Below are 27,130 nucleotides of genomic sequence, written 5' to 3'. Positions count from 1 at the left end.
TCATTTTTAGTTAATTTTTCTTTTTTTCTTTTTTACATTTTTTACAATCTTTTTTTTGCATTTATTTCATTTCATCTTAGTTTGTTCAGTTTGCTTACCCACTGTTTTTTTCAGGTTTGCACTTGCTGCTGTTCAATATTCAGTCCGTTAACACCTAATCTGTACTAATGCTTTGTCTTTCAACACACTATTAACATATTGTTTGCCTTTGCTCCATGACCTTTTGGTCAGCTGTGTGGCCTTGTCCAATCTACACCTTCTCCTTTGTTATCTCTTGCCCCACCCCCACCTCACTTGCTTATAACCTGTGACTTTTCTGATATTTGTCAGTTCCGAAGAAGGGTCACTGAGCCAAAACGTTAACTCTGCTTCTCTTTTCACAGATGTTGCCAGACCTGCTGAGCGGTTCCAGCATTTCTTGTTTTTATTTTATATTAAATAAGCACAAAACCTGTCCAAACACATGTCTAAAGCATTCTAAACCATAACAGCAATTGTTGTTGAGTAATTACTTTGAATAGTTGCTTTCAATCCAGTCCCCGAAGTCCACTTCATTCAGGCAGTAGTAATACTAATTCAATGCTGTCTAGATGATAGATGGTGGTGAATATAATTATAAAACTCATCTGATGACTTGCTACAAGTTCATGCTTTAGTTCCTAACTGTACCAAGCTACAGCATCTGTCTGTGAATAATTCCAGACCCTGGCAAATCTCTTGTCATTCTGTAGCCAATCATTCCTCTCTGATAGTTTTAGGGAAGGACAGCAACATGAGGACACTGATGTATGTCCAACATTGCCAGTAAGATTCTGGGTGTGTGCCATTTCACTATTTTTCTGTAAGATAGTGGCATCTGCATAATATTATACTAAAGGGTAAGATGCTTGAAACTATCAAGCTTGCTCAGAGGTATACACCCTAGGAAGGACTCAGGTTAGCATGCTGATCTCTGTTAAATTAACTAATCTAAATTGGATCAGTCATAGGCAGCTATAGCCAAAACAGGGGAAACCAGCCATTGTTCCTGCTCCTAATTGCTGTACAGACCTTAACTGTCAGTATGCGTGCTTGAAAATTGGGTGAGGACAACATTGGTGTTGACTGTAATGACCTCTCGGTATTAAGGTTCATTCATGAATAATGGTCACTGGGCAAGATACTGGAAACTGGATCACAGTGAAAATCAGTGGATAAATCACCCAGGGTATTTTAATGACCCACCCACCCGGTTTCTGCCAGCTGGGTAGTGTTAAAAATACCCGTTTAAACTTGCTTCCATTCTCCTTCTCCTCCAGATGGCTTCATTGAGATTCATAGCTGCCACTAAAGAGCCAAGTTTGATGTCACGATTCAGTAAAAAATGCATTTTGCTGATAAACAATCTGAAAATCAGCAATTGTTTATTTGCAACTCTGTGGGTGAATTATCCTAGGCCACTTACATGTTCATTCTTAATGATCTGTTAGAGACATTTTTGCAGGCCAACAGCCTTGTTGCATAGCTGGAGAATGAACAATATGATGAGGGTAGTTTTGTAAGTAGTATTCTGTTGCTACTAAAATTCCCTGCCTTGTCAACTTTCTGATTGGCATCCAGGACTATTTGGTTTCTGCAGTTTACACAGCTGGTGGTGGGTAGGAGTACTGCGTGCCATGATGCTTAATTGCATGGTGCTTAATTGCAAATGTTTGTTCCTTTGCAGTCCTTGCAGACCTCTTCAGTTTGAGTGCTTGGGACTGACTTTCAGGATAAAAGGAAATAAAGGTATATTGATGTGAAGTTTTGTATAGTTAATATATTCTGAAGAAAAAGTAGTCCTGGAGTTACTAATATTACAGGAATTTTCCCCACGAATCTTCATTTCTTTATTTATTCAACGTCACGTAATATTGATCCCTGATTTTTAAGATCTGTGGTGACAAGTGGCTGCCATGTCTTCACCAAAGCAGAGAAAGGTAGATGAAAAGTGCTTTTGCTTTTGTTGTGTGGCAATGTTGGGGCCAAGTGCTTTATGAACCCCAATGCAACCAGCTAGTGCTAGTGCAAGTTGTTGTTAGTAAGGCCTGTGCATAAAATGTATGTAAAGCTCATGAAAGCCTATCATTTGCTTCATTTGAGGGACCTCCCAAAATGCCATTGGAACACATAAGAAGTGCTTCAGATGCTAAGCACCGATTTAGACATTAGGTGAGGTCCATTGGAGGATGGCAGGTGTTACGAGTTCACAGTCTTGCCTGTGCTGTGTCTTTATTGAACTGACCTTGTGATGGCTGCCCGGAGTGTGTGCCATATGGTAGAGGTCACATGACTATGGCAAGCCAGGAGACACATTAGTACAGTATTGCATTTCTATCCCAAACAGGGCAATTTAGTTGCTGGAGGAGCCCGTTGCAGGTCATAAAGCCACATTTCTTTGCAGCTGCTGTTTTAGGCCTTCAATGACCATGTCAAACAATGAGACTAATGTCCCCTGGCAGTGGGTTAGCATAAAACAAATGCAGACCTTGTATTTTCATCTAGCAGCCTTTTACTAACTGCTGGCACCTGGTATTCAGGCCTTGACCTCTTTGACGCGCCATGTGTTATTCACTCAGAGTGCCAATAAAATTAACTGAGCTGGACCTATGTGATGAGGCATGGTTAATACTTCCAGTACCTCAGCAGGAGCAGTGCCTGGAGCAGTACTGCGGGGATCACATTAATGGCCATATTTATGTTAATTTTCCAGGATGTTATCAGAATTCATTTATTCCGCCTCAGTCATTGTCTAGTTGATATGTGACAGGTGATCTGCCTTGGCAAAGAGCCTGTCTCTGAAAATCTCCATTCCATTGTGACAACCTTCTGTGAATGGTGGTTGCCTGTAATGTTACTCACAGGACAAGGAAGTGAAACTTCGATTCTGAGAAAATATGTTGCAAAAGGCTAGTTACTCCTAATTGGCCACGTGTGACTAGTAGTATCCCGCAAGTTCCGAAGAAGAGTCACTGACCCGAAACGTTAACTCTGCTTCTCTTTTCACAGATGCTGCCAGACCTGCTGAGTGGTTCCAGCATTTCTTGTTTTTATTTCAGATTTCCAGCATCCGCAGTATTTTGCTTTTAGTATCCCGCAAGGATCTGTGTTGGGCCCTCAACTATTCATCATATTTTTTAACAACTTAGATGATGGGATAGAAAGCCACATATCGAAATTTGCTGATGACACAAAGATATGTGGCATTGTAAGCAGTGTAGATGGAAGCATAAAATTACAAAGAGATATTGATAGATTAAGTGATTTGGTAAAACTATGACAAATAGATTCCAATGTAGGCAGATGTGAAGCCGTCCACTAAGAACCTAAAAATGATAGAACAGGGTGCTTTGTAAATGGTGAAAAGCCCGAAACAGTGGAGGTCCAAAGAGACTTGGGTGTCCAGTTACACAGATCGTTACAAAATCATGAACAGCTACAGAAAATAATCAAGAAGACTAATGAAATGCTGGCCTTTATATCTTGGGAACTAGAATACAAAGAGGATAGAAGCCATACTACAGCTATATAAAGCCCTCGTTAGACCACACCTGGAGTACTGTCAACAGTTCTGGGCACCACACCTTTGGGGCGGCACAGTGGCGCAGTGGTTAGCACCGCAGCCTCACAGCTCCAGCGACCCGGGTTCAATTCCGGGTACTGCCTGTGTGGAGTTTGCAAGTTCTCCCTGTGTCTGCGTGGGTATCCTCCGGGTGCTCCGGTTTCCTCCCACATGCCAAAGACTTGCAGGTTGATAGGTAAATTGGCCATTAGAAATTGCCCCTAGTATAGGTAGGTGGTAGGGAAAATATAGGGACAGGTGGGGATGTGGTAGGAATATGGGATTAGTGTAGGATTAGTATAAATGGGTGGTTGATGGTCGGCACAGACTCGGTGGGCCGAAGGGCCTGTTTCAGTGCTGTATCTCTAAACTAAACTAAACTAAGATATATTGACCTCTGAGGGAGTGCAGCGTAGGTTTAGGAGAATGATACCTGGATATGAAGGGTTAAATTATGAGGTGAGATGACACAAACTAGTGTTGTATTCCCCAAAATTTAGAAAGTTAAGAGGTGATTTGATCAAAGGTTCCAAGATATTAAGGGGAACCAATATAGATAGAAACTATTTCCATTGGTTAGGGAATCTAAAACTCAAGGGCAGTGTCTAAATATTAGAGACAGACCTTTCAGAAGTGATATTAAGAAACACTTCTTCATGCAAAGGGCAGTAGAAGTTTGGAACTCTCTTCTGCAAACAGCAATTGATGCCATATCAATTGTAAATTTTAAGTCTGAGGTTGATAGAATTTGGTTATCCAAAGGTATTATGGGACATGGGGCAAAGACGGGTAAATGGAGTTAGGTCACAGATCAGCTATGATCTCATTGAACGGTAGAACAGACTCGAGGGTCGAAATGGCCTCCTCCAGTTGCTATGCTCCTATGATACAGGGATAATTCCATTCTAATTGATTTATTGTCCTTCACCTATACCTTGCTCATCTTTCATTGTGTGCATTCGTACATGACTTTCCTGTAGCTGTATCCTCCTTCAGGGCTTTTAATGTCAGTGCCATTCTACAAATAAACCAGAACTGTTTGCTGTTAATCAAGGGAGTTACATTTTCTCTAAAGAGAGATCCTGCTGGGCTGAGACAGAGGAATCTAAACTCATCAATCGATTAGTCCCATGCAGTGTAAAAACTGATCTTCTGTATTTGTCAGTTGAGTTTCCCATCAAAAAAAGACATTAATGCATTGTTGTGTTGTTTCTCTGGTCCCAGCTGCTCTGCTGATCTTTACTCTTCACATTTTAGTGCCATATGTTTGCTGTAATATGCTCGTCTCCTGAGAGGAGTAAACGAGCGGTCTAGGGACAGAGCAGTTGTTAGACGGAATCCATTATTTATTCTCATCAGTCATTACATTAAATGGCTGTTGACTATCAGTGTGGAACACATTGGTCCATTGAAGTATTACCATGGACCATTGACAAAAACCTAATAGTACTATTCAGTGTAATAATGTTACACTTGGAGGGAGTCACATGCATTCTTTAGTTTGAGATTGCTTCTGGGAAATTGCACAGAGAATTGATTGAAGCATAAAACATTTAATTCAAGTTCCCCATTAGAGAAAAGAACAGTCAGCATTATTGACAATTTTAGTTGGGTTATATGTTGTGCCACTTTTTTAACAGTTTTTAGTGATCATTTATTGAGGGTATCAGCTCCTACTACTATCCCTCGTTTTGTCTATTCTTTCTGCTTACATCTTGTTTTTGTTGATCTGCTTCTAAGCCTCCACCAATGATGCTCTTCAGCTGGGTACTGTGAGGCATGAGAGACTGTCCCAGTGATAACTTTCTTTCTGATTTCTCCTCCAACTTTCCAGGAGGTACCTGGTTTCTTGTTTGTCTCTCCAAACAACAGATCAGGATCTCAGCAGAGTGGGGATCAAGCCTCTGTCTCATCTTTTAGTATGGTGCTTGGTGCTTTCTCCAACCCAAGTGGTACAACTTTTACTTCTACCAGATTCTCTATAACGAAATCCTTTAGAATGCAGCATCCTATAGTGGTGGGGTCTGCTAGCCAGATTGTGAAAAGGCCATTATCTATGTGTTGATGTATAGCATTGTCTGTCATTAGAAACCTTGTCTACATTGAGTAACCTGCACCTTACTAGTGCTTATTCTTCTACATTGTGAGGCCAATTAGGGAAAACACAAAACATTTTCATAGTTCAGTGATAATTTGTCCACACAGTTATTTTTAGAATTGGACAACATGTGCTGATACAGAACAGCAAGTTCTCTGACAACTGTTTCACAACACAGGTTGTTCAAGTTCCATCAATGCATGCTTCAAGTAACATTTGAATGAGCTTGGATGTTTTAGGAATTTCTAGGTGATTGTAGGAATTTGTGACTGCTTTAGAGTAAATTGGGTAGGAACTGGAAAGTGTCCGTAGAACTGCATCCCACTGCGAGTCAGTGTCCTCAGGAGTGAAGGAGACAAAATGGGAGAAAATTAGGTGAAATGTCATCCACTTTAGTGTTATTATGTAAGGTCCATTATTACATGGTAGCTCTTTTACTTCCTGCTGAGAAAGTGGTGATGGTATTAGACCAGACACCTTAACACAAAGGAATAATACAGGCTCACAAACAATTACCTCTTGTATATGAGATTGTTTTTATTATGAATTGTTAAGCATTTGCCTACAATGAAAATACAATATATAGAAGGTAAATTTTCAAAGGCTGCTGCATAGTGTATATTCATAAACTGTTGTTGTGTTGAAAAAATTGTAAGCTAAATATCAATTCTGAATTTCTATATGTTTCTTACATACAGATATTGCATACATTGTTTGCTTTCTTGCTTCATACTGATCTCCAGGATACAGTCATATACTTTACCAAATCGTATACTTGTTATCTATCTATTGGTTTTCAGTCAAACTGAAATTGACACTTGGTGAAAATATACATTGAAAAAATTTATATTTTGCTAAAAGATTCGTATTCCAAACATGGAACAACCTCTTTATACTGCACCACTTGCTTTGCATTCAGAGATGATGGAATTGAAATAGAATCACAACATAGATCCATAAAACTGATTTAATTTTTAAACAGGAAGCTATGAGATGCAAAGAAGTATCAAAGCATGTGGGAGCATCATTGCAAATCAGTGCTGTACGGAAAAATGGGCAAAGGAACTTATACTGTGGAATCCTAAAGGCTATTGAAACAGACAGTATAAATGTGACAAATAGAAAATTAGGCATTCTTCTGGAGAGAGGAGGGATTGAGGCATATTGTGAGAAGGCAGCTACGTGTGGTTGACCTATTGAGATGCGTCAGGCGTGTTAGGCCTAATGGCCTTTTAAAATTCCTTAAAAGTCTTTCATTCTTATGACATTACACTGTTTCCAACCGTTAGAAAATATTTAGATCTCGGACAAATTATGGTCTATTTCTCAAATATGGTGTCTGGAACATGGTTACCATTTACAAATAGAAAAATACATAATTCCAAGATGTTGGAACTGCATATTTCCAAATACAATGGAAAAAACAGCAGAAATGTCTGTTAATGAAATCCAAACTGAATCAAATTTTGGAATATCAACTTTGAAACTATATTGCACAATATTAGTTACAAAGATTTAATACATTTGTGTGAAATTCCATTGTATGTTATTTAAACAGAGAAAATTACCCTTTTACTTTAAACAAATTAATTAATCCGTTAAACTAGCAGACAATAGAATTTCGTACAAATATGTTAAGAATTCAGATGCTAGTATCATGCAGTATAATTTCAAGACTGTTTCAGGGATGAAAGATTATTTATGCCTTGTCTCTCATATTGTTTGCTAATATATTATTTATGATGTTGCACATGGACAGTCAAGACCAAGTATGGCCTTTAGAGGAAGCGGAATTACTAAGCAGGGGATAATTGAATTAGGGCACACAGATGTAATTCAGTTGTCATTTTAAAGTTATACATTTTGTCTTTTTTTTTAAATTTTCAGTATAAATTCCCCTGTCCACATTTATAATGGACTCTGCCTATGAAAACTTGTCACACTGTGATTAGACCTTCCTGCCAGTGGTGAATCCACATAACTTCTACAGGCAGGGAGATGCAAATACAGCAGGACAAGTTTACAGCAGCTGTTTCCATTATAAATGTGCACAGAGCAATTTATAATGGCAAAAATGTAGCAGTATGTGCAGATATAAGATTTTTAATATATTCTAGATAGATGCAAAAATAACATTGAATATTACTGAATGTAATTTTTAAAAAACTGTAGTGTAGGACATTGAGCTGTAAAATTATAGACAGAAGAAAATGTAAGTTTAAAAGTTTTTGTATATGGTGCAAAATCTCCCTTGCAGAATTCAAAAGGTTATTTTCACAAATCATCAACTAGCTCCTATGATTCATAAGTAGCTGCTACAGGAAATTGACAGATAATGTATTGAACTTCTTAAAATGAATTATTATTATACAATAGTTTCAATGTTTGTATCATGCAATGCGTTACATCTCTGCCTGTTACTATGGTTATTGTCTATAAAAGCAAATTAAACAAAACTGCAAAAGTAAGATATTCCATGTAATTGATGTGCCAACTATGTGTTGAACGCAGAACATATTTCATTTTGTATAGACAAAAGCATTGACGCCATGCAAGGTCTCTCGTTGGCAAGAGCAACATTTCTTTCTGCTTTTAACAAGTTCCATTACCATAGCAATATGATGCACAGTAATCTTCTGAATCATTCCCCATTCTCTGGCCTTCTTTTCACATCCTGATGCACCAAGTCTACTCCTTGCTTGTAATAAGGTTGATTTTGCCTTTTCCCCGGCCTATGTTGTATCAGACAAAACTTTGTCCATACTTTCAACTGCTACCATAAGCCAGTGTCATCAAAACTCAGGTTAGAAAGGCCATTCAGCTACATTATATTCTACTTTGCTGCTTAATGATTTAGTTCTAGTTGGTAATGTTGTACTAGACTTCATAATATCTGTTGCTAACTAGAAAACAAGGCAAATAATATCTCATTTTGCACTAGGTTTTACTCATATTTGTGAGATTAAGTTTGTAACTGTTTGATAAAGCTGACCAGCACAATATCATGTCTCATGTTTCTTGGGAGAATTCATCAATAAAATAAGATTAAGAATTCCAAAAGGAAAGAAAATATGGCAGATAATCATCTGTACTAATCTTCATAATAATTGAAAAAAATCTCTTTATCTTTAAAACCTTTCATAATATAAAGCTTCTCCAATGCAAAAATAATGGAACAAATTTTAAGAATTCTCATGATTACAACTTTCATATCAGTTTGGAAAGTGAACAATAAATTTGCTCACCCACTTAATTCTGAAAACAAGATTGATTCCCCCCCGCCCCCACCACCCCCCGTTTGATTATTATTTAATGCACTCATAATTTCAACAGCCACAAGTTTACTTTCAGAAGGCTGTTTCTTCAAACTGAAATGATTTGGAAATAGAATCCTGTTAGTATTCTCGGGGGAAGGTTACATACAGCTTGCTTTGTCCAATCAAAGCAATGCTTACTGGCAACAAGTCATTGGAATAACTAAGACCAGAGGATTACAATGTTGCACAACACTCATTTCTTAATTTATTTATACTTTACAATCAACTATTCCGGAAACTTTTCACTCCTCCATTTCAGTTTATTTGCCTTAGCCAACGAGCAAGAGCCACATGACGTCACTTCCACTCAACAAAGTTGCTATTCAATTTCCCTTTTCTGTAGCAGAAGGAGTTCGGTCTCTTCTGAATCTCTATCTTCCTCCAGTGATTCCTCAGGGATCTCTTCAATAAGGAGCTCAGTGTTGTCTTCATTTTCTATCATGTGTTCCTCTCCCTGGCCTTCCATCATCTCCACCTCCTGCACCACCACATCCCCATCTCTCATCTTCTTAACGTAAAATGTAAATGGTGGAATTCTGTAGACGGTTGTCCGACACCTTGCCGTTCTCTGGTGATCTGGTGTAAAGGACTTCTTCAGCTTTGCTCTTGAGTCCTTCAACTTCTCTCTCCTTTCTTGTGTCACTATCTTGTTGCCGAGCTTGTTCATTTTCTTTTCAAATGTGTGCTTCGTCTTTTGCAGATTTTCCTTTGTCGCTTGTCTGGTCCTCTCCATATTCTCCTTTGTTCTCAGTCTGGTCTTCTGCAGATTATCCTTTGTCCTTTGCTTAGCTTTTTCCACTGATTCCTTGGAGAATGCCTTCTTGAAGTCATCCATTCGCCTCATGCTACTTCTTTTCAGGCGGACTGCTGTTGTTTCCTCTTCAATGACTTCGAGTTCCACCTCTTCATCAGAGGAGAGCGAGATTGTTTCACCTTCAGGGCGGTTCTCATTGGTCACAAGTTCTCTTCCTACATCACATTCCTCTGGTGCTTTCATGTGTTCTTTTACGGATTTACCGAGGCTCAGTTTCGCAGGCATTGGTGTTTCATCCTGAAAGATACAAAATGCAATATTATAGCAAAGGAAGTTAGTTTCTTTGACAAAATCCCCGAAAAGCTATTCAGCCCCAGTATTTGATAATATTTTTGCTCAGATTAGCTCCATTGTTTCCACTGGTAGGTAGATTTCCAGTATCCATCAACAAGTCACAGCCTGATGAATTAGGCCTGTGATGTTTTGTGTTCGACCTCTCCAGCCTGCATGTACAAATGCTTTTGTTTATTCTCATAGCCATGCACAGAGAAGGGGTGAAAGGACGGAGCACCCGATCCCTGGTTGGAGATAGAAAGGGCGAGGTGCTATAGCCATTCATACCGTGGAAGTGGCGTTTGAATGGAGAGCTCAGCTCCAGTTCCAGATTGACTTGGCAAGAGCTTCAGATGGTGTAACAGTGACCCCAAGTATTTCAACATGATTTTAAAAAGATCTATCTCTCTCACTGACATATTCTGCATTTTCTCCTGGGATTATTCCAGTGGTGCAAGAAGTATGAAAAGGTGAATCTCTATTATAGTGAAGCTGTGCAACTGAGCAACTCAGAAATATGGGGCTAATGCTATTCAGACCATATGAGCCTCCAGCTGGAAATGGAAAGGTACCAAAGCTGTTTGGATGCACTTTTCAGAGGTCCACAAATGTCCCATTCCACCAGGTGCAAAAGACAACCATGCACAGGGAGGGGTAGACTGCGGCCAAGCAGAAACTAGAAGCCCACCATCAACGTCCTTCAAGGCCAACCCAATAACATCCCCAGAAAAGGTGAAATAGCCTTTGTGCACCCATTGTCTGGCAGTCATCTGTGGGTACAGTGGGATAGTGTTTGTCCTACTGGGCTAGTAATCCAGAGACCTGGACTAGTAATCCAGAGAAATTAGTTCAAATTCCACCATCGGCAATGATACCTATGAAACTACTGGATTGTTGTAAAAACCCATTTGGTTCAGTAATGCCCTTTAGGAAAAGAAATCTGCTGTCCTTACCCAGACTACCCTGCAGTCACTCCAGATCCACAGCAATATGGTTGACTCTTAACTGTCCTCTGAATTGAGCTAGCAAGCCATTCAGTTGTTTCAAGGCACTACGACAGACTATAATAAGAATAAAACTGAACAGACGACCCAGAATCGACTTGGACACCAGATTCAGTCACAACAAAAGCACACCCATCCCAGCCGACCCTGCAAAGGCCTCCTCACTAACGTCTGGGGACTTCTGCCAAAATTGGGAGAGCTGTCCCACAGACGAGTCAAGCAACTGCCTGATGTAGTCATACTCATGGAACCTTACCTTTCAGCCAATGTCCCAGACTGGTCCATTACCATCCCTGCATATGACTGTCTTACCAGAGGTAGCAGTGAGTTGTATACAGTTGGGATGGAGTGGCCCTGGGAATTTTTGACATTGACTCTGGACCCCATGATGTCTCATGGCATCCAGTCGAATGTGAGCAAGCTGATTACCACCTACTGCACTTCCTCAGCTGATAAATCAGTGCTCCTCCATGCTGAACATCACTTGGAAGAAGCAGTGAGGGTAGCAAGAGCACAGAAATTATTTTGGGTGGGGGACTTCAATGTCCAACACCAAGGGCTGAATTTAGTGGTGGTGGTGGGGGTCCCACTGACATGCACGAAAGCAGGGGTGACCCCACTTCAGCGGTCAGCGAGACCCAGGGCTGCATCTTGTCAGTGGCAGCCAATTAATTCCCTATTAAGGAAAGCTGCCTGCCCCAAGAGCTGCCAGCCAATCAGAGGGCTGGAAGTATAGCAGCCTCAGCAGCGCCACCGGGAGCAATGGCCACTGCTGGGGCTGTACCTGGAGGAGGAGGGCACCACAATGGACGGTGTCCTCACAACCAGGTAAGTGGGGTCTGGGGGCACTGTGACCAGTCAGACAGGCCCCATTGCCGCCGGGTGGGGGGGGTGCCATCTGTGGGCTAAAGAGTGGCTGAAAAGGAGGCTCCCTCCCAGGAGCCCATTAAGAGGCCGGCAGAGGCCTCCTACCCCACCCCCCCACCCTACCCACCGCTGGCAATATGCCAGTAGAGGCGAAAAAAAGCCTTTAACTGGCCACTTAAGTGGCTCAATTGGCCTCTGGGCAGGAGGGTCATTGACAACGTTCCCCACCGCTGGCAAGATGGCAAGGCAGCAGGACGACGATGAGCATGCCTTCCCTCACCATTTGTCAGCCCTCACCACCACCCAGCTCCCAGCCTGTTCCCCAGAGACCTGGTAAAATCCAGACTCAAGACTGGCTCAATCACACAACTCCTGACCAAGCTGGTCCAAGTCCTGAAGGACGTAACTACCAGCAGGTGATGAGAGAAACATGAGGGAGAAACCTACTTGACCTCGTCCGCACCAATCTACCTGTTACAGATGTGTCTGTCCGTGACACTATTGGTCATCCACTGCACTGTCCTTGTAGAGACAAGGTTCCCTATTCACACTGAGGACACCCGCCATCATGTTGTGTGGCACTACTGCTGTGCTAAATGGGATAGATTCAGAAAGAAAAATTCCAAGGTGAGGTCCCATTATCTGTGGTTAACTAAAAAAGTTAAAGATAGAATCAGACTTAAAAAAAGGGCATATAATCATGCAAAGATGGGTGGCATGTCAGAAGATTGGACAGAATATAAAGAACAGCAAAGAATGACTAAAAGATTGATTAGGAGGGAAAAATTAGAGTACGAGAGAAAGCTGGCTAGAAATATCAAAACAGGTAGTAAGTGTTTCTATAGATATTTAACAAAGAAAAGAGTTAACAAAGTGAGCATTGGTCCAATAGATAGAGAGTCTGGGGAATTAATAAGGGAAAATGAGGAGATGGCAGATGAATTGAACAGGTATTTTGCATCGGTCTTCACTATAGAGGATGCAAGTAACAACCCAGAAATAGCTGTAAATCAGGAAATGGAAGGGAGGGAGGAACTCAAGAAAATTGCCATCAACAGGGAAGTGGTACTGAGCAAATTGTTGGAGCTGCGGGCTGACAAGTCCCTGGATCCTGATGGACTTCATGCTAGGGTCCTAAGTGGCTAGTGAGATAGTCGATGCGTTGGTTTTAATTTTCCAAAATTCCCTAGATTCAGGGAAGGTTCCATTGGATTGGAAAATAGCCAATGTAACTCCTTTATTCAAAAAGGGAGGGAGACAGAAAGCAGGAAACTACAGGCCAGTTATTAAAGACGTTATAGCAGGGCACTTAGAAAATTTCAAGGTAATCAGGCAGAGTCAACATGGTTTTGTGAACGGGAAATCATGCTTAACTAATTTATTGGAGTTCTTTGAAGAAGTAACATGTGCTGTGGATAAAGGGGAACCAGTGGATGTACTGTACTTTGATTTCAGAAGGCATTTGATATGGTGCCACATCAAAGGTTATTGTGGAAAATAGTGGTGTAGAGGGGTAACATATTGGCATGGATAGAAGATTGGCTAGAGAGTTGGCAAGATGTAACAAGTTGTGTGCTGAACAAATCAGTGCTGGGGCCTCAACTTTTTATAATTTATATTAATGACTTGGATGAAGGGACCGATGGTATGGTTACAAAATTTGCTGATGACACAAAGATAGGTAGGAAAGTAAGTTGTGAAGAGGACATAAGGAGGTTACAAAGGGATATAGATAAGTTAAGTGAGTGGGCAAAGATCTGGCAAATGGAGTATAATGTGGGAAAATGTGAAATTGTCCATTTGGAAGATAGAATAAAAAAGTAGCATATTATCTAAATGATGAGAGATTGCAGAGCTCTGAGATGCAGAGGGATCTGGGTGTCCTAGTGCATGAATCACAAAAGGTTAGTATGCAGGTTCAAAAAGTAATTAGGAAAGCTAATAGAATGTTATTGTTTATTGCGAGGAGAATTGAATACAAAAGTAGGGAGGTTATGCTTCAGTTATACAGGGCATTGGTGTGACCACATCTGGAGTACTGTGTACACTATTGGTCTCCTTATTTAGGGAAGGATGTAAATGCACTGGAAGCAGTTCAGAGAAGGTTTACTAGACTAATACCTGGAATGGGCGGGTTGTCCTGTGAGGAAAGGTTGGACAGGTTCGGCTTGTATCCGCTGGAGTTTAGAAGAGTAAGAGGCGACTTGATTGAAACATATAAGATCCTGAGGGGTCTTGACAGGATGAAAGGATGTTTCCCCTTGTGGAAGAATCTAGAACTAGGGGTCACCATTTAGGGTGGCACAGTGGCGCAGTGGTTAGCACCGCAGCCTCACAGCTCCAGGGACCCGGGTTCAATTCTGGGTACTGCCTGTGCGGAGTTTGCAAGTTCTCCCTGTGACCGCGTGGGTTTTCGCCAGGTGCTCCGGTTTCCTCCCACAGCTAAAGACTTGCAGGTGATAGGTAAATTGGCCATTGTAAATTGCCCCTAGTGTAGGCAGGTGGTAGGGAATATGGGATTACTGTAGGGTTAGTATAAATGGGTGGTTGTTGGTGGGCCGAAGGGCCTGTTTCAGTGCTGTATCTCAAAATAAAAAAAAAATAAGGGGTCACCCATTTAAGACAGAGATGAGGAGAAATTTTTTCTCTCAGATGGCCGTGAGTCCTTTGAATTCTCTTCCTCAAAAGGCAGTGGAAGCAGAGCCTTTAAATATTTTTAAAGTAGAGCTAGATAGATTCTTGATAAGCAAAGGGGTGAAAGTTAGGTGGGAATGTGAAGACGAGGTTACAATCAGATCAACCATGATCTTATTGAATGGCGGAGCAGGCTTGAGGGGCCAAGCGGCCTAAGCCTGCTCTGAATTCATATGTTCGTATGTTCGTAACAGATGTAGTAGTTCTAAACTGGGCAATTATGAGGTGCTGTGGGCCATGTGCAGCAGTAAAATTGTATTCTACCACAATCTGTAACCTCATGACCTGACATATCCCTCTGTCATTACGTTCCAGCCAGGGGACTGACCCTGCTTCAATGAGGAGTATTGAGCAGCATGCCACAAGCAGCATTAGATGTACTTAAAAATGAGATACCAAGCTGCTGAAGGTAAAACACAGGACTACATGCATGCTAAACAATGGAATCAACATGCTATAGACAGAGCTAAGCGATCCCACAATCAACAAATCAGATCAGAGCTCTGCAGTCCTGCCACATCCAGTCATGAATGGTGGTGGACAGTTAAACAACTAAAGTGAGAAGGCTCCACTACATCACCATTGAATTACTCGGGGTGATAGCAAGAAATGGCTGAATGCACTGCATACAGCAAAAGCTAAGCCTGCCAACATCCCTGCTGTAGTGCTGAAGACTCGTGCTCCAGAACTAACCTCGCCTCTAGCCAAGTTGTTTCAATACAGCTACAACACTGGCACTTACCGAACAAAGTGGAAAGTTGGCCAGGGACGTTCTTTCCAAAAAAGCACAAAAAAATGGACAAGGGCAGCAGGCGCTTGGAAACATCACCACCTGCATGTTTTTCACCAAGTCACACATCATCCTCGCTTGGAAATATATTGCCGTTTTTTACATTGTCGCTGGGTCACAATCCGGGAACTTCCTACTAACAGTGCTCTGGGTGTATCTTCCCCATAAGGGCTGTAGTGGTTCAGGAAGGCGGTTCACCACCACCTTTTCAAAGGCAATTAGGGATGGGCAACAAATGCTGCTGTTGCCAGCGACACCCACATGAATAATTAAAAATATGCCTCTTTTAATAGCTGCCTGAATTGTGTCAATTTGTTTGGTAATGTCATTTTATGAATCAGCAGTCAATGTGGTCACAAGGAAAACAATCAGGGGATCAGTGCATGCAGATTTTTGGAGCGTGGTTTACATGCTACTTGGTAAGGCATTGGTCCATTGGCCAATGATGAATGGGGTGCAGGATTCTCTGGGAACACTGTGAGGGAAATGTATGTGTGTTAGCCTTGACTCAGTGGTTGCAATCTTGCCACTGACTCAGAAGGTGTGTTTTCAAGCCGCATTCCTGAGACTTGAGCTGACGGGTCTATGTCTAGGCTGACTCTCGGTGTAGTACCAAGGGAGATGCCGTCTTTCAGCTGAGATATTAAACTAAGGTGGATCTGAGAGCAGCCACGACATTATTCAAGGAAGAGCAGGGGAGTTCTAGTCAACATTTATCCCTCATCCAACATCACTACCAACAGATTATCTGGCCATTATGCCATTGTGGTTTGGAGGACCTTGCGGTGTATTGTTTGGCTGCTGTGGACTGAATCGTCCGGACTTTGAACATTTTCAGGTGTCAGGACCATTTTCGGGTCCTGATCACACTTGCAGCAGCAGCAGCAAGACTTCAGGGGTGATCTCATGGGGAGCTGACTAATTAAGAACCCGCCTCTGGGATCACTGGTCAATTAGGGATGGTGGGCAGGTGAGGAGGCTGGAGAGCCAATCAGTGCCTGCGGTGTGAGGGTGACCAGTAGTTAGAGTGCTGCAATGGCAGGACGGTGCCCACAGATGATAGCTGTCTTGCTGTTTTCGCCGTGTAAATTTCAGGGTGGAAGTAACTGCCAAGCCGCTCGGAGCTCCCGCTGTGTAGCACACTCGCCTCCTGTGATGCTGAGTTACGTACACTCCGGAGGGCTCCCGCTCACCTCTGAAAAAAATTCAAATGTCTGGGGAAAATGCCTGATAATTGCCTCATTAACGAATTGACTTGACTTCCTACTGCTGCTGTGCCGATTCCCGACATCACACTCAGCCCGCCCCTGGGAAAAGCGGCTGGAGGCAGGAACTCGTTGGCAAAACAGCCGGCACATTTTTTTTCAGATTTTCCCAGCCATCCCACCCCCTCCAAACCTGCCTCCAAGGGGCTGCGAACATTTCTCCCTGTGTTTCTCTATATTACTGCACTTCAAATGCACCTCATTGGCTATGAAGCGCTTTGGAGCAATCCACAATCGTTATAAATGTAAGTAAATAAAAGCAAAATACTGCAGATGCTGGAAATCTGAAATAAAAACAAGAAATGCTGGAAAATACGCAGCAGGTCTGGCCATATCTGTGGAGAGAGAAGCAAAGTTAACGTTTCAGGTCAGTGACCTTTCATCTGATTATAAATGTAAGCTTGTTTTTTCTTTCATGATATTGCTGAAGCTAAGATCATTCACCAAAATCTCTGTTTTCAGGCTGTCTCTGACCTGCATAGAACAATGGAGACCTGAGAAACACTAGTAAACAGACAGATATCTCCCTTTCAAGATGATGTGGCAGTTCTTTTTGTGGTATAAAATATTTTTTTGTTGACGGCTATTCCAGCTGTATGTCAATTCTACGCCCGCCTCGCCAATTAATCAATGCCTTGATCTTAAAAATAAATTCTATCATGAAAAAAATATTGAAGGACATTTTGCAAAGAAATTTCCACACATATTGGCTGGGATTTTCCCAGAGTAGGCGGGAGCAGGTTTACTGCCAGTGACAACATAACTGCTGACTGGAAAATCCCGCCCCTGTCAATGTGCAATCAAAATGTTTCAGAGTGTCAATGTGCAGAGATGTGCTGCTGTCCCGTTGTGTTATTTATTGTACCTTGACAATTAACATAGCAGCTGGAGAATGGAATCTGAGGGCTAAACAGCTGCCAGGCGCCTATGCTGCACAGTTTGAGCATAATTTGAATATTTAAATCAATTAAAATAGTTAATTTACATAAGCATACGACACCTCCCGATGTCCCTCTGCGAGCTTCGGCCCGGCGGCCGGCACTCCCGTGCCTTCGGATCCCGGTCCGTGGAAACGAGGCGCAACACTGGTGGGGAGGGGGGAGGAGGTGGGACTCTCAGTGTGGGGGGAGTGGTGGGTGGTGGGACAGGATCAAATTAATGTCATGGGTGTAGGGGATGGTGGGAAGGTTTGTAGGTTAAAGTTTGTGCAGTTTGTTGGTGGGGGGGGATCAGGTCAGATGGAAAAAGTAAGTGTTTTCAGGGGGGGAGGACAAATATATAATTTAATAGTTATGGGGGGGAGTGAGAGAGGGGCAAAAGAGATTTTTTATTTATTTCATTGATTCTTACTTTAAATTATTAAATTTGCCGGTAGGGCTGATAGCCCTTTAAAAATGGTGTCAGCATTTGTGCGCAGGCAGCTGGCACCATTGTCAGGGACGGACAGAATGCTTCCTCCATGTGATCGGGGTGGGGGGAGCCAGGCGGCCTGCCCCGGCTATTTAAATGAGCCGCTGCGCTTGGAATCGCGGTGGCTCTTTGGCACGGGCAGCCAATTTTTTTTGGCAGGTTTATAAAATTCAGCCCATAGAGTCATCCTGTGCCACGGTTAAACCAAGGGTGGGGTTGTGCTAGTTCCACGATGGCGTGGGGGAGGTCAGTGTGGGACATGCGCCCGCAGCGACACCAGCCCAGCTTTCTCCTTGGGCCTTAATTATTTATACTGGCCAGGATGCCCACTGTGATCTCCATCACCAAGAGGGAGCCCACTGCCACTGAAGTTGGTCAACATCACTGCGATTGTACAGGGCAGAACCTATTTAAGGAGGTACCCAAAACAATGCAGCAAATTCTTCGCTTAGGCTTTGAAATGAGCTGAGCACTTCACTAACTAATGTTTGAAGTTGGAGGAGGGGAGTCAACCAAGTAGGGGGCTTTGATCTTCTCTCAGGCAGGAAAGTGGAGTTAAGGCCACAATCAGATTAGCCGTGATCTTATTGGATGGCGGAGCAGGGTCGAGGGGCCGAATGGTCGACCCCTGACTCCTATTTCTTATGATCTTATGCTACTTTAGGCTCTAACACCACCCTGAAGTATCAGTGAGTGGTAAGTAGGGAAATCCGGCAGGTTTGCCTCAACAAGACAAGAGAAATAAAAGCAAAATGCTGTGGATGCAGGAAACCCGAAATAAAAACAGAAAGTGCTGGAAATACTCAGCAGGTCTGGCAGCACCTGCGCAGACAGAAGCAGAGTTAACGTTTCAGCTCAGTGACCTTTCATCAGTGGAAATGCTGCTGATTGAATGCTTGTGCAAACACTCAGTAAACCTGCAACTTACGTAAAGAGGATCCTTTTTTGTCTTTTCATTCTCATCTTCTTCCCCGCCCCCCCATACCAGACGCCCAGCGATACCCTTCTTGATTGAGCCACTAGTCCCATGAAAATGACTGACAGGACTCTATTCATCCATTGATGGAGTGGATCTTCCCTTGTCCTGTTGTGAGGATTTATGTTGAACCTGATGCTGACAGTACCATTCCATGCTCTGAGGTTTCCCTGTTACCAACTGTTGGCTGAGACTGGCAAATCATCAATTGATAGCGAAATTTGTTTTCGTTTTCAGAGAACAGTGAGGGGGCCAGAGCTCTTACTCTTGCAGGCAGGAAGCATCCGCACAGGGCTGACTAAGTTGTGGGTTTGTCTCTTTAAGAGCCATAGATGTTTCATGCCGAATTCAAACATCTAACGTAAACATAGTCTGGCTTTCTTCATCTTTCCTGTAATTTTTCCTCTGATAACGTCTGCGGATTTTCTGCAGCTCCTGGTCTCTGGCAAGTATCTGTGGAATCTGATCAGGCATCAGCAGACCAAAGTTATACAGCTGGCTGCGCATTGCTGTAGTTTACACTGCAGCCTGTCCCAAAGGAGCTCCCTGCATGTGTGCTTAGTTAATTTTTAATGTTGGGAGTATGTAATTGGGACTGTCTGCTTGCTCTTAACAGTAAAAAGCATTGAAAAGAGAAGTTCCTAGGAGATGCTTGCTTTGCACCAGGGTAGTTCTACTGCAGCCAATGAGTGAGATGTCCACCTGGAGGCAGTTCTCACATCCCTTTACTTGTTTTTGCAGATTTATTAATTTATGTAAATAAAAACAAGACAAAGGATTTTAACTTGCAATCGTTCAAGAATTTAAAGTCTACATAATTGCGTCGAATTTCAGTCTAAACTGTCGGGCTGTTCCACTTCATACCAACAAATTGCAAATCAATTTACATAGCTTACTGGCGCCCTCTGGTGACAATAATTGAGTATTGTAATGCTGTCCTCATCCTGAGAACAAATGCAAAAACAACTTGAACAGAAAATGCTGGGGAACACTCGAGCAAAAAAAAATTCCAGGTGTTTTCACAGGCCTGAGTGATTTCTGATCTAAAGTCTCATCGTTTTAATCCGCCTTTTGTTGTGGATGTTTTCCCCTCTCTTTAGACAATTTCATTTTTTATTTTGCATCTGGCAGAATTTTAAAATGGGTAAAGTTATGGAACATTTACAAGATTTGAATGGCTTGGTTGCGGTGACGTAACTTTAGTAATTATAGTGGAGCAGAGAATGGTAAAATCTGGAAGTAATGCTTAACTTGTGTGTTGCATCAACATATTGGTGATCTGTGCGTGAAGAAAGTTGTGGAATCATTGCCTCCATTCTGGATATATGTAGACAATCTACAGGCATGACTGCTTAAATATAGAAACAGATTGTGTGGGTTCAATCAACCATACACTGAGTGCAGAGCAACATGAAGTAATAAACCTGAGCCTCCACAGCTTGTACTCTTTTTAAAGTAGTTTTAAAAGATTTTTCCATGGAGGACACAAACATGTGCAGACATTATGTGCCTGATTTTAATTCTGTGCAATAAGGTGGGCTTTGATTGAGTACAATCTTGCCCTAGAATTTCTGTTTTCACCGTTGTAAAATATCAGGGGTGAAGAATGTGAAAAATCTACCTTTCAGTTTATTCTCAAAAGGCCAAAAAGCCTGTTGGAAAATTGTTTTAAATGCTCCACACTGCTGGGAATGGCTGCTTTAAACTTGCTAATTATACTTAAAACCGACACAAAAGCTGTTGTTTGAACATTAACCCCAAGAGAACCCCCATTCTAACTGCTCACTGAGTGAAGATGTTTCTCCTGAATTCCTTGCTGGATTGGTTTGTTGCTCTGCAGTTCATTGCTGATTGAACATGAATTGATTTCCTGAACAAGACAATGCCACTGAAATTCTAAGTGTAGATAAATGGAGCCAGTGTGGTACTCTGACACCTCCGTCCCCTTCCTCGACTCCTCTGACTCCATCTCTGGGGATAGGCTGTCTACTAATATCCATTATAAGCCCACCGACTCCCACAGCTACCTCAACTACACTTCTTCATACCCTGCCTCCTGTAAGGACTCCATTCCATTTTCCCAGTTTTTCCGTCTCTGACGCATCTGCTCTGATGATGCAACCTTCCATGACAGCACTTCTAATATGTCTTCCTTTTTCCTCAACCGAGGATTCCCCCCCACTGTGGTTGATGGGGCTCTCAACTGTGTCCGGCCCATTTCCCACACCTCTACCCTCATCCCTTCCCCTCCCTCCCAGAACCGCAACAGGGTTCCCCTTGTCCTCACTTTCCACCCCACCAGCCTCCACATCCAAAGGATCATCCTCTGCCATTTCCGCCACGTCCAGCGTGATGCCACTACCAAAGGCATCTTCCCCTCCCCTGTCAGCATTCCGAAGGGATCGTTCCCTCGGCGACACCCTGGTTCACTCCTCCATTACCCCCAACACCTCGTCCCCTTCCCACAGCAGCTTCCCCTGCAATCATAAGAGGTGTAATACCTGCCCATTCACTTCCTCCCCCCTCACTATCCAAGGCCCCAAACACTCCTTTCAGGTGAAGCAGCGATTTACTTGTACTTCTTTCTATTTACTATACTGTATTCGCTGCTCACAATGTGGTCTCCTCTACACTGGGGAGACCAAATGCAGATTGGGTGACCGCTTTGCGGAACATCTCCGCTCAGTCCGAAAGCATGACCCTGAGCTTCTGGTTTCTGGCCATTTCAACACACTCCCCTGCTCTCATGCCCACACATCTGTCCTGGGATTGCTGCAGTGTTCCAGTGAACATCAAGGCAAGCTCGAGGAACAGCATCTCATTTACTGATTAGGCATGCTACAGCCTGTTGGACTGAACATTGAGTTCAATAATTTCAGAGCATGACAGGTCTCCCTTTTTATTTTTAGCTATTTTTCTTTTTTATTTGTTTATTTTATTTCATTTTGTTTCATCATTAATTTTTTGACCACGTGCCTACCCATTGTTTTTTTGTCATGTTTGTGCTTTGGGCCAGGTTGTTCTATTTTTCTGTCCATTAACACCCTCTCTGCACTAACGCTTTGTCTTTCAGCACACCATTGACATACTGTTTGCCTTTGCTCCATGATCTTCTGGTCAGTTATTCTCTGTGACCCTGTCCTATCAACACCTTCTCTTTGGTTATCTCTTGCCCCACCCCTGCTTCATTTGCTTAAAACCTTTTACATTTCTAATATTTGTCAGTTCTGAAGAAGGGTCACTGACCTGAAACGTTAACTCTGCTTCTCTCTCCACAGATGCTGCCAGACCTGCTGAGTATTTCCAGCATTTCTTGTTTTTATTTCAGATTTCCAGCATCAGCAGGATTTTGCTTTTGTTATGGTACTGCAGTGTATTGGGCTGTGAAGCAAGATGCACCTGGGGACCAGAACTGGTGCAGGGTCAGTTGTAAGCTGGGGAGGTGCAGGTTTGAGCCTGTAATTACCCCAAGACAGAGGCCACAAATTTCCTAATGACATGGAAAGAAAATCAGAGGGAAAGCCACTTTCAACTGTTCACACGTGTATCCGAGTGCTCAGCTGCAGACTAAGACTGATCTGAGAGCAGGTTGCTCTTTGAGCAATAGGTGATCCAGTGAGCATGGAGACTATAAAGAGGAAGGCAAGAAAATGGAACAAATAGCCAATGACACATAAAAACTTATTCGGGGATAAGCTCAAGAATACTTATAACTACTATCGCTATTATTTTGAAGCAATTAACCTAATCTCTTCTTGTCAGCAGTTGCAGAAAACTCATTTAGGTATTCAGACACCTTCTGTACAACATTCCGTCCATCATCGGAAGTGATATGATGGAAGGTCCTACTACAGGAAAAAAAATGGTTCTTCTGCTTGTTTGGAAAACCTCGTGAGGTATGAGCAACGTGTACACGTGCAATTGTGCTTAATTTGTCAGATATAATAACAAAGCCTTTTCATCTTTTCCTCAGTGAGACAGATGGTGAATCTGGTCTTCAATCAAACAGCTGTCTCTACAAATACCTGGGAGTTGTCCAGATGTGAAACTCAATTCCTGAGAATTAAAGTGAGGCAATGCACCAAGGCTCCTTAGACAGCACCTTCCAAACCCGCGACCTCTACCAACCAGAAGGACAAGGGCAGCAAATGCATGGGAACACCACCACCTGCAAGTTCCCCTCCAAGTCACACACCATCCTGACTTGGAACTATATCGCTGTTCCTTCACTGTCGCTGGGTCAAAATCCTGGAACTTCCTTCCTAACAACACTGTGGGTGTATCTACCCCAGATGAACTGCAGCGGTTCAAGAAGGCAGCTCACCACCACCTTCCCAAGGGCAATTAGGGATGGGCAATAAATGCTGGCCTGGCCAGCGACGCCCACATCCCTGAATGAATAAAAAAAACGAACTGTAGCCAAAGGCATCATGTTTCTACTCCCATACCAAATGATTGTCAGCCTAGCCTAGAGATTTGGAGGGATTTTAAGGAATCTTTTCAAGTCTATTTGAGCTGTGATCTGCATTGACTTTACAATCCAGTGGAAAGCTGTCAGATAGAAGATAACTCAAATCATAAACATCGTAGCTGGACTCTGGGCTCAACAAGTAGCACCAACGAAATTGGAGATAAAAGAGAAGGCGGGAAAATGGGAGTGCTGGAGCTTGATAGTTTGTGATAGTGGGAAACGGTTGGCTCTATTCTGGGTTGTCTGGGAGGCACAACAAATTCTGGAGGTGTCGGGGTGGGGGGGGGGGGGTGTGCGGGGTGCGGGGGGAGGGGGGGGGGATGCATTCATGGGCCCACAATACGCTGTAGTATTTTTTGCCAATTTGTATTTCAAAACTGCAATCAAGCTCCGATAACAACATAGGACTTCAACTTTATGTTTAAACAGCCTCCCACTCCAATAAAGCGGGTGTATTAAGAGCCCGTTTGCAAGTCCACACTAGGTGGTGACCAGGATCCCAGTTCTCCCAGCCGCCGTTTTATCAAATGAAAAACAGGCAAGTGACAGTTAAAAACCACCCCAGGTTGCCTTCACTGGGCTGCTCTCGGCCACTGTCTGAGGGCCCATCAAGTCAGGACTAGGGGTAGGTCATTCACCTTGGAGTTGCTTTCAAGATGCCAGACATTCAAAAGCACTTCACAGCCAGTGAAATAATTTCCAAGTATAGTTTCTGCTGTAACATAGAGAAGCACAGCAGCCAAATTGCACGTAGCCAGGCCCTACAAACAATGAGATAAACACCCAAACAGAAGCAAAATACCGCAGATGCTGGAAATCTGAAATAAAAACAGAAAGTGCTGAAAATACTCAGCAGGTCTGACAGCATCTGTGGAGAGAGAAACAGAGTTAACGTTTCAGGTTAATAACCTTTCATCAGATAAATACCCAGATCATCTAATCTATTAATGATGGTTGAGGGATAAGTGCTGGCAAGGACACTGGGGCAAATTCAATGCTGATCTATGATGAGTGCCACAGGGTCCTTTACACCCACCTCAGAGGGAAGGTGGGGATTTAACTTAACATCTCATCTGAAAAACTCCTTCAGTTGTGACTCAGTTGTGCACAGTAGCACTCTCGCCTCTGAGTCACAAGGTTTTGGGTTTGTCCCAATCCAGGGATCGAGCAGAAAAATTACACTGATGCTGCAGTGCAGTACTGAGGGACGGCTGCATGTCGGAGGTGTCATGCTTTGGATGAGACGTTAAACCGAGGCACCGTCTACTTGTTTCGGGTGGATGTGAAAGATCCCGTAGCACGATTTCAAAAAACAGCAGGGGAGTTATCCCTGGTATCCTGGCCAATATTTATCCCTCCATTAATATCACAGATAAAAACATTGATGATATGGTCATAACCACATTGCTGTTTGTGGGAGCTTGCTGTGCACATACTGGCTGCCATGTTTCCTGCATTACAACAGTGACTCCGCTGCAAAAAGCACTTCATCGGCTGTAAAGCACTTTGAGACGTCCAGTCGTCAGGAAAGGTGCTATATAAAGCTTAGATTATGGGCTTAACTCTCTGGAGCGTGGTTTGGCCCCATGACCTTATGGGTCAGGTGAGAGGGCGACTACTGAGCCAAGGCACTTGGGAACAAAAGAGAATATTACACGCTCAAAAATTGTGGAATTCCATCCAGAATTTCCACCCAGAAGATATAAACTTGAAGTTCAGGGGGACAAATTAGTCTGAATCACTCGCCTGAGTTGGAAGGGTTTTGTCAGTTCTGAGCTAGGCTACTGGATGGAGGCTCACACAACCATCAGCAGTGGGCAGGAAGTTTTGGGCATCGTCCAACCCATCAGTTCCACTCCTGCCAAAAAAAACAGGTGTGGAATTACTGCCAGTCACGGTGCCATCTCTCCATCTCAGATGGACTAGTGTTGTGGAGAATGTGCAGAAGAAATGTGAAAGAAAAAAATAAATCTGGAAAAAACATTTAAAATGTTACAGTATGGAATGTTGGAGAGAGAGGAACAGTGGGAGTGTCCTGAATGCAAGCCTGGTGGGGCTGGTATTCAGTAAGAAACAGAGGACCTGTGTACTATAGTGCCAATTTCCGATAATTAGATTTTGCTGCATTTTTCCACAAGCTTCTACTCATGCTTTTAGAATTAAACAATTAGAGCAATAGCTTCAGCCCTACGTACATAAAGGAATTAATACTTACAAATAGTGAAGAGCTAAAAGAAATGGAACAACTCACAACTCATCAGAGATAATGAGCAAACCCGTCAGCAAGGGAGGGAGTGTACATTCCAACATTTAGGGTCTTTTTAACTGAACCCGCCTGACAGGAAACTGATTGAATTAGATCGACTGCGCGCTGCCCAATTTTACTTTCCATTGATTTCAGGTTAACTTGAGCTTGCAATGACCGTCTGTTAGAGTGCAACTCAGTGCTGATAAGTGTGACACAGTGATATCTCTGTTGATCTTAACTGGGTTGCATTGCACTGTCGAGCTTGAGCCAAGTTCATTCCACAATGCCGTCAACTCGCTATCTGGGGCTTGCTTTTTAGCCCCTTCCTGGGCCGGCATCGGAGGTGGACGAGGCTAAAAATAGCAGCGCTTGCCTGCATGCCAATTCCCTGGCTCCATCCCGTCCCCCAGGCCATTTCCTTGGAGGCAGGAAGGAAGGTCAGCAGGGCTATTCACCCGCATGCGGGAGGGGGGCGGTGGGTAGCTGATCCAGCTTGTTAACAGACACTTAAGCGTGGCGGGGGGCGGTTTAGCTGCCTGGAGATGACATCCCGACAGCCGACAGTCGACCCAGTGCTCCAGGCAGGCTTAGAGGCCCTGCCTAGCTGACTGGGTGCTTCAGCAGCTACAGGCCGCCCTGTATAGGGGATCCACAACCCCACCCCTCCACCATGACCACTCACACACTGGTGGCCTGGCAGCAAAAAACATTTGTAATTTAAACTTTAGAAAAGTTGGAGAGTAGGTGCCTCCATCTTGAAGCCCCCTCTCCCTTACTTACCTTCCATTGCAGCCTGCTGCTCCTTTCAAGCTGGAAGGCCTCTGATTGGCCCTCCAGCTTTGAGAGCCCACCTGCTGTCCTTATTTGGACAGCCAGCCTGCCCTGTAGTTATTAATTGGCTGCCCTGCGGAAAATCACAATGAGTGTTTTTCACACCGTGCAGGCTTCTGATCCACATTTGAGGCTGATGGTGGGGGTCAGAATTCCACAGGGAAAATCCAGTCTCCGAACAAAAATATGCAAGGAAAGATAGCAGGGTCAGAAATAAAAGATTAATTGTTTGTAACTGATTTAAATCTTTTAACGGTTACTTTAAAAAGGGGCACTCTTCCACTGAACCAAACCTTCCGAGTGATTTTATACATGCAGGGAAGGGACATTATCCACAATGGAATGACGTCATCCTTGCCACCCATCGTATCGTCACGGGAAAAAAAAATTGATCCTTTACAAAGTGTACGGCACCCCTGCAAAATCTGTATAGCACAAGTCAGCTCTGGAGCAGATAGTACATCTACTATAGGGAGAACTTTCACTGTGGCC

General features: G+C 43.2%; 1 protein-coding gene across 1 annotated transcript in view; it reads right to left on the bottom strand.

Annotated features, from left to right (window-relative positions):
* Nucleotides 1-6,200: 6,200 nt before the first annotated feature.
* cavin1b (caveolae associated protein 1b) overlaps nucleotides 6,201-27,130 on the bottom strand; it is a 73,361-nt gene continuing 52,431 nt past the window's right edge. The window contains exon 2 of the mRNA XM_068013424.1: nucleotides 6,201-10,046. Coding sequence (XP_067869525.1) covers nucleotides 9,315-10,046 — 732 coding nt within the window. The 3' untranslated portion in view covers nucleotides 6,201-9,314. The remainder of the gene's footprint in view (nucleotides 10,047-27,130) is intronic.

Source organism: Heterodontus francisci, chromosome 33, assembly GCF_036365525.1.
Source record: "Heterodontus francisci isolate sHetFra1 chromosome 33, sHetFra1.hap1, whole genome shotgun sequence".
Classification (NCBI taxonomy): domain Eukaryota; kingdom Metazoa; phylum Chordata; class Chondrichthyes; order Heterodontiformes; family Heterodontidae; genus Heterodontus; species Heterodontus francisci.
This window is presented reverse-complemented; position numbering and strand designations above follow the sequence as displayed.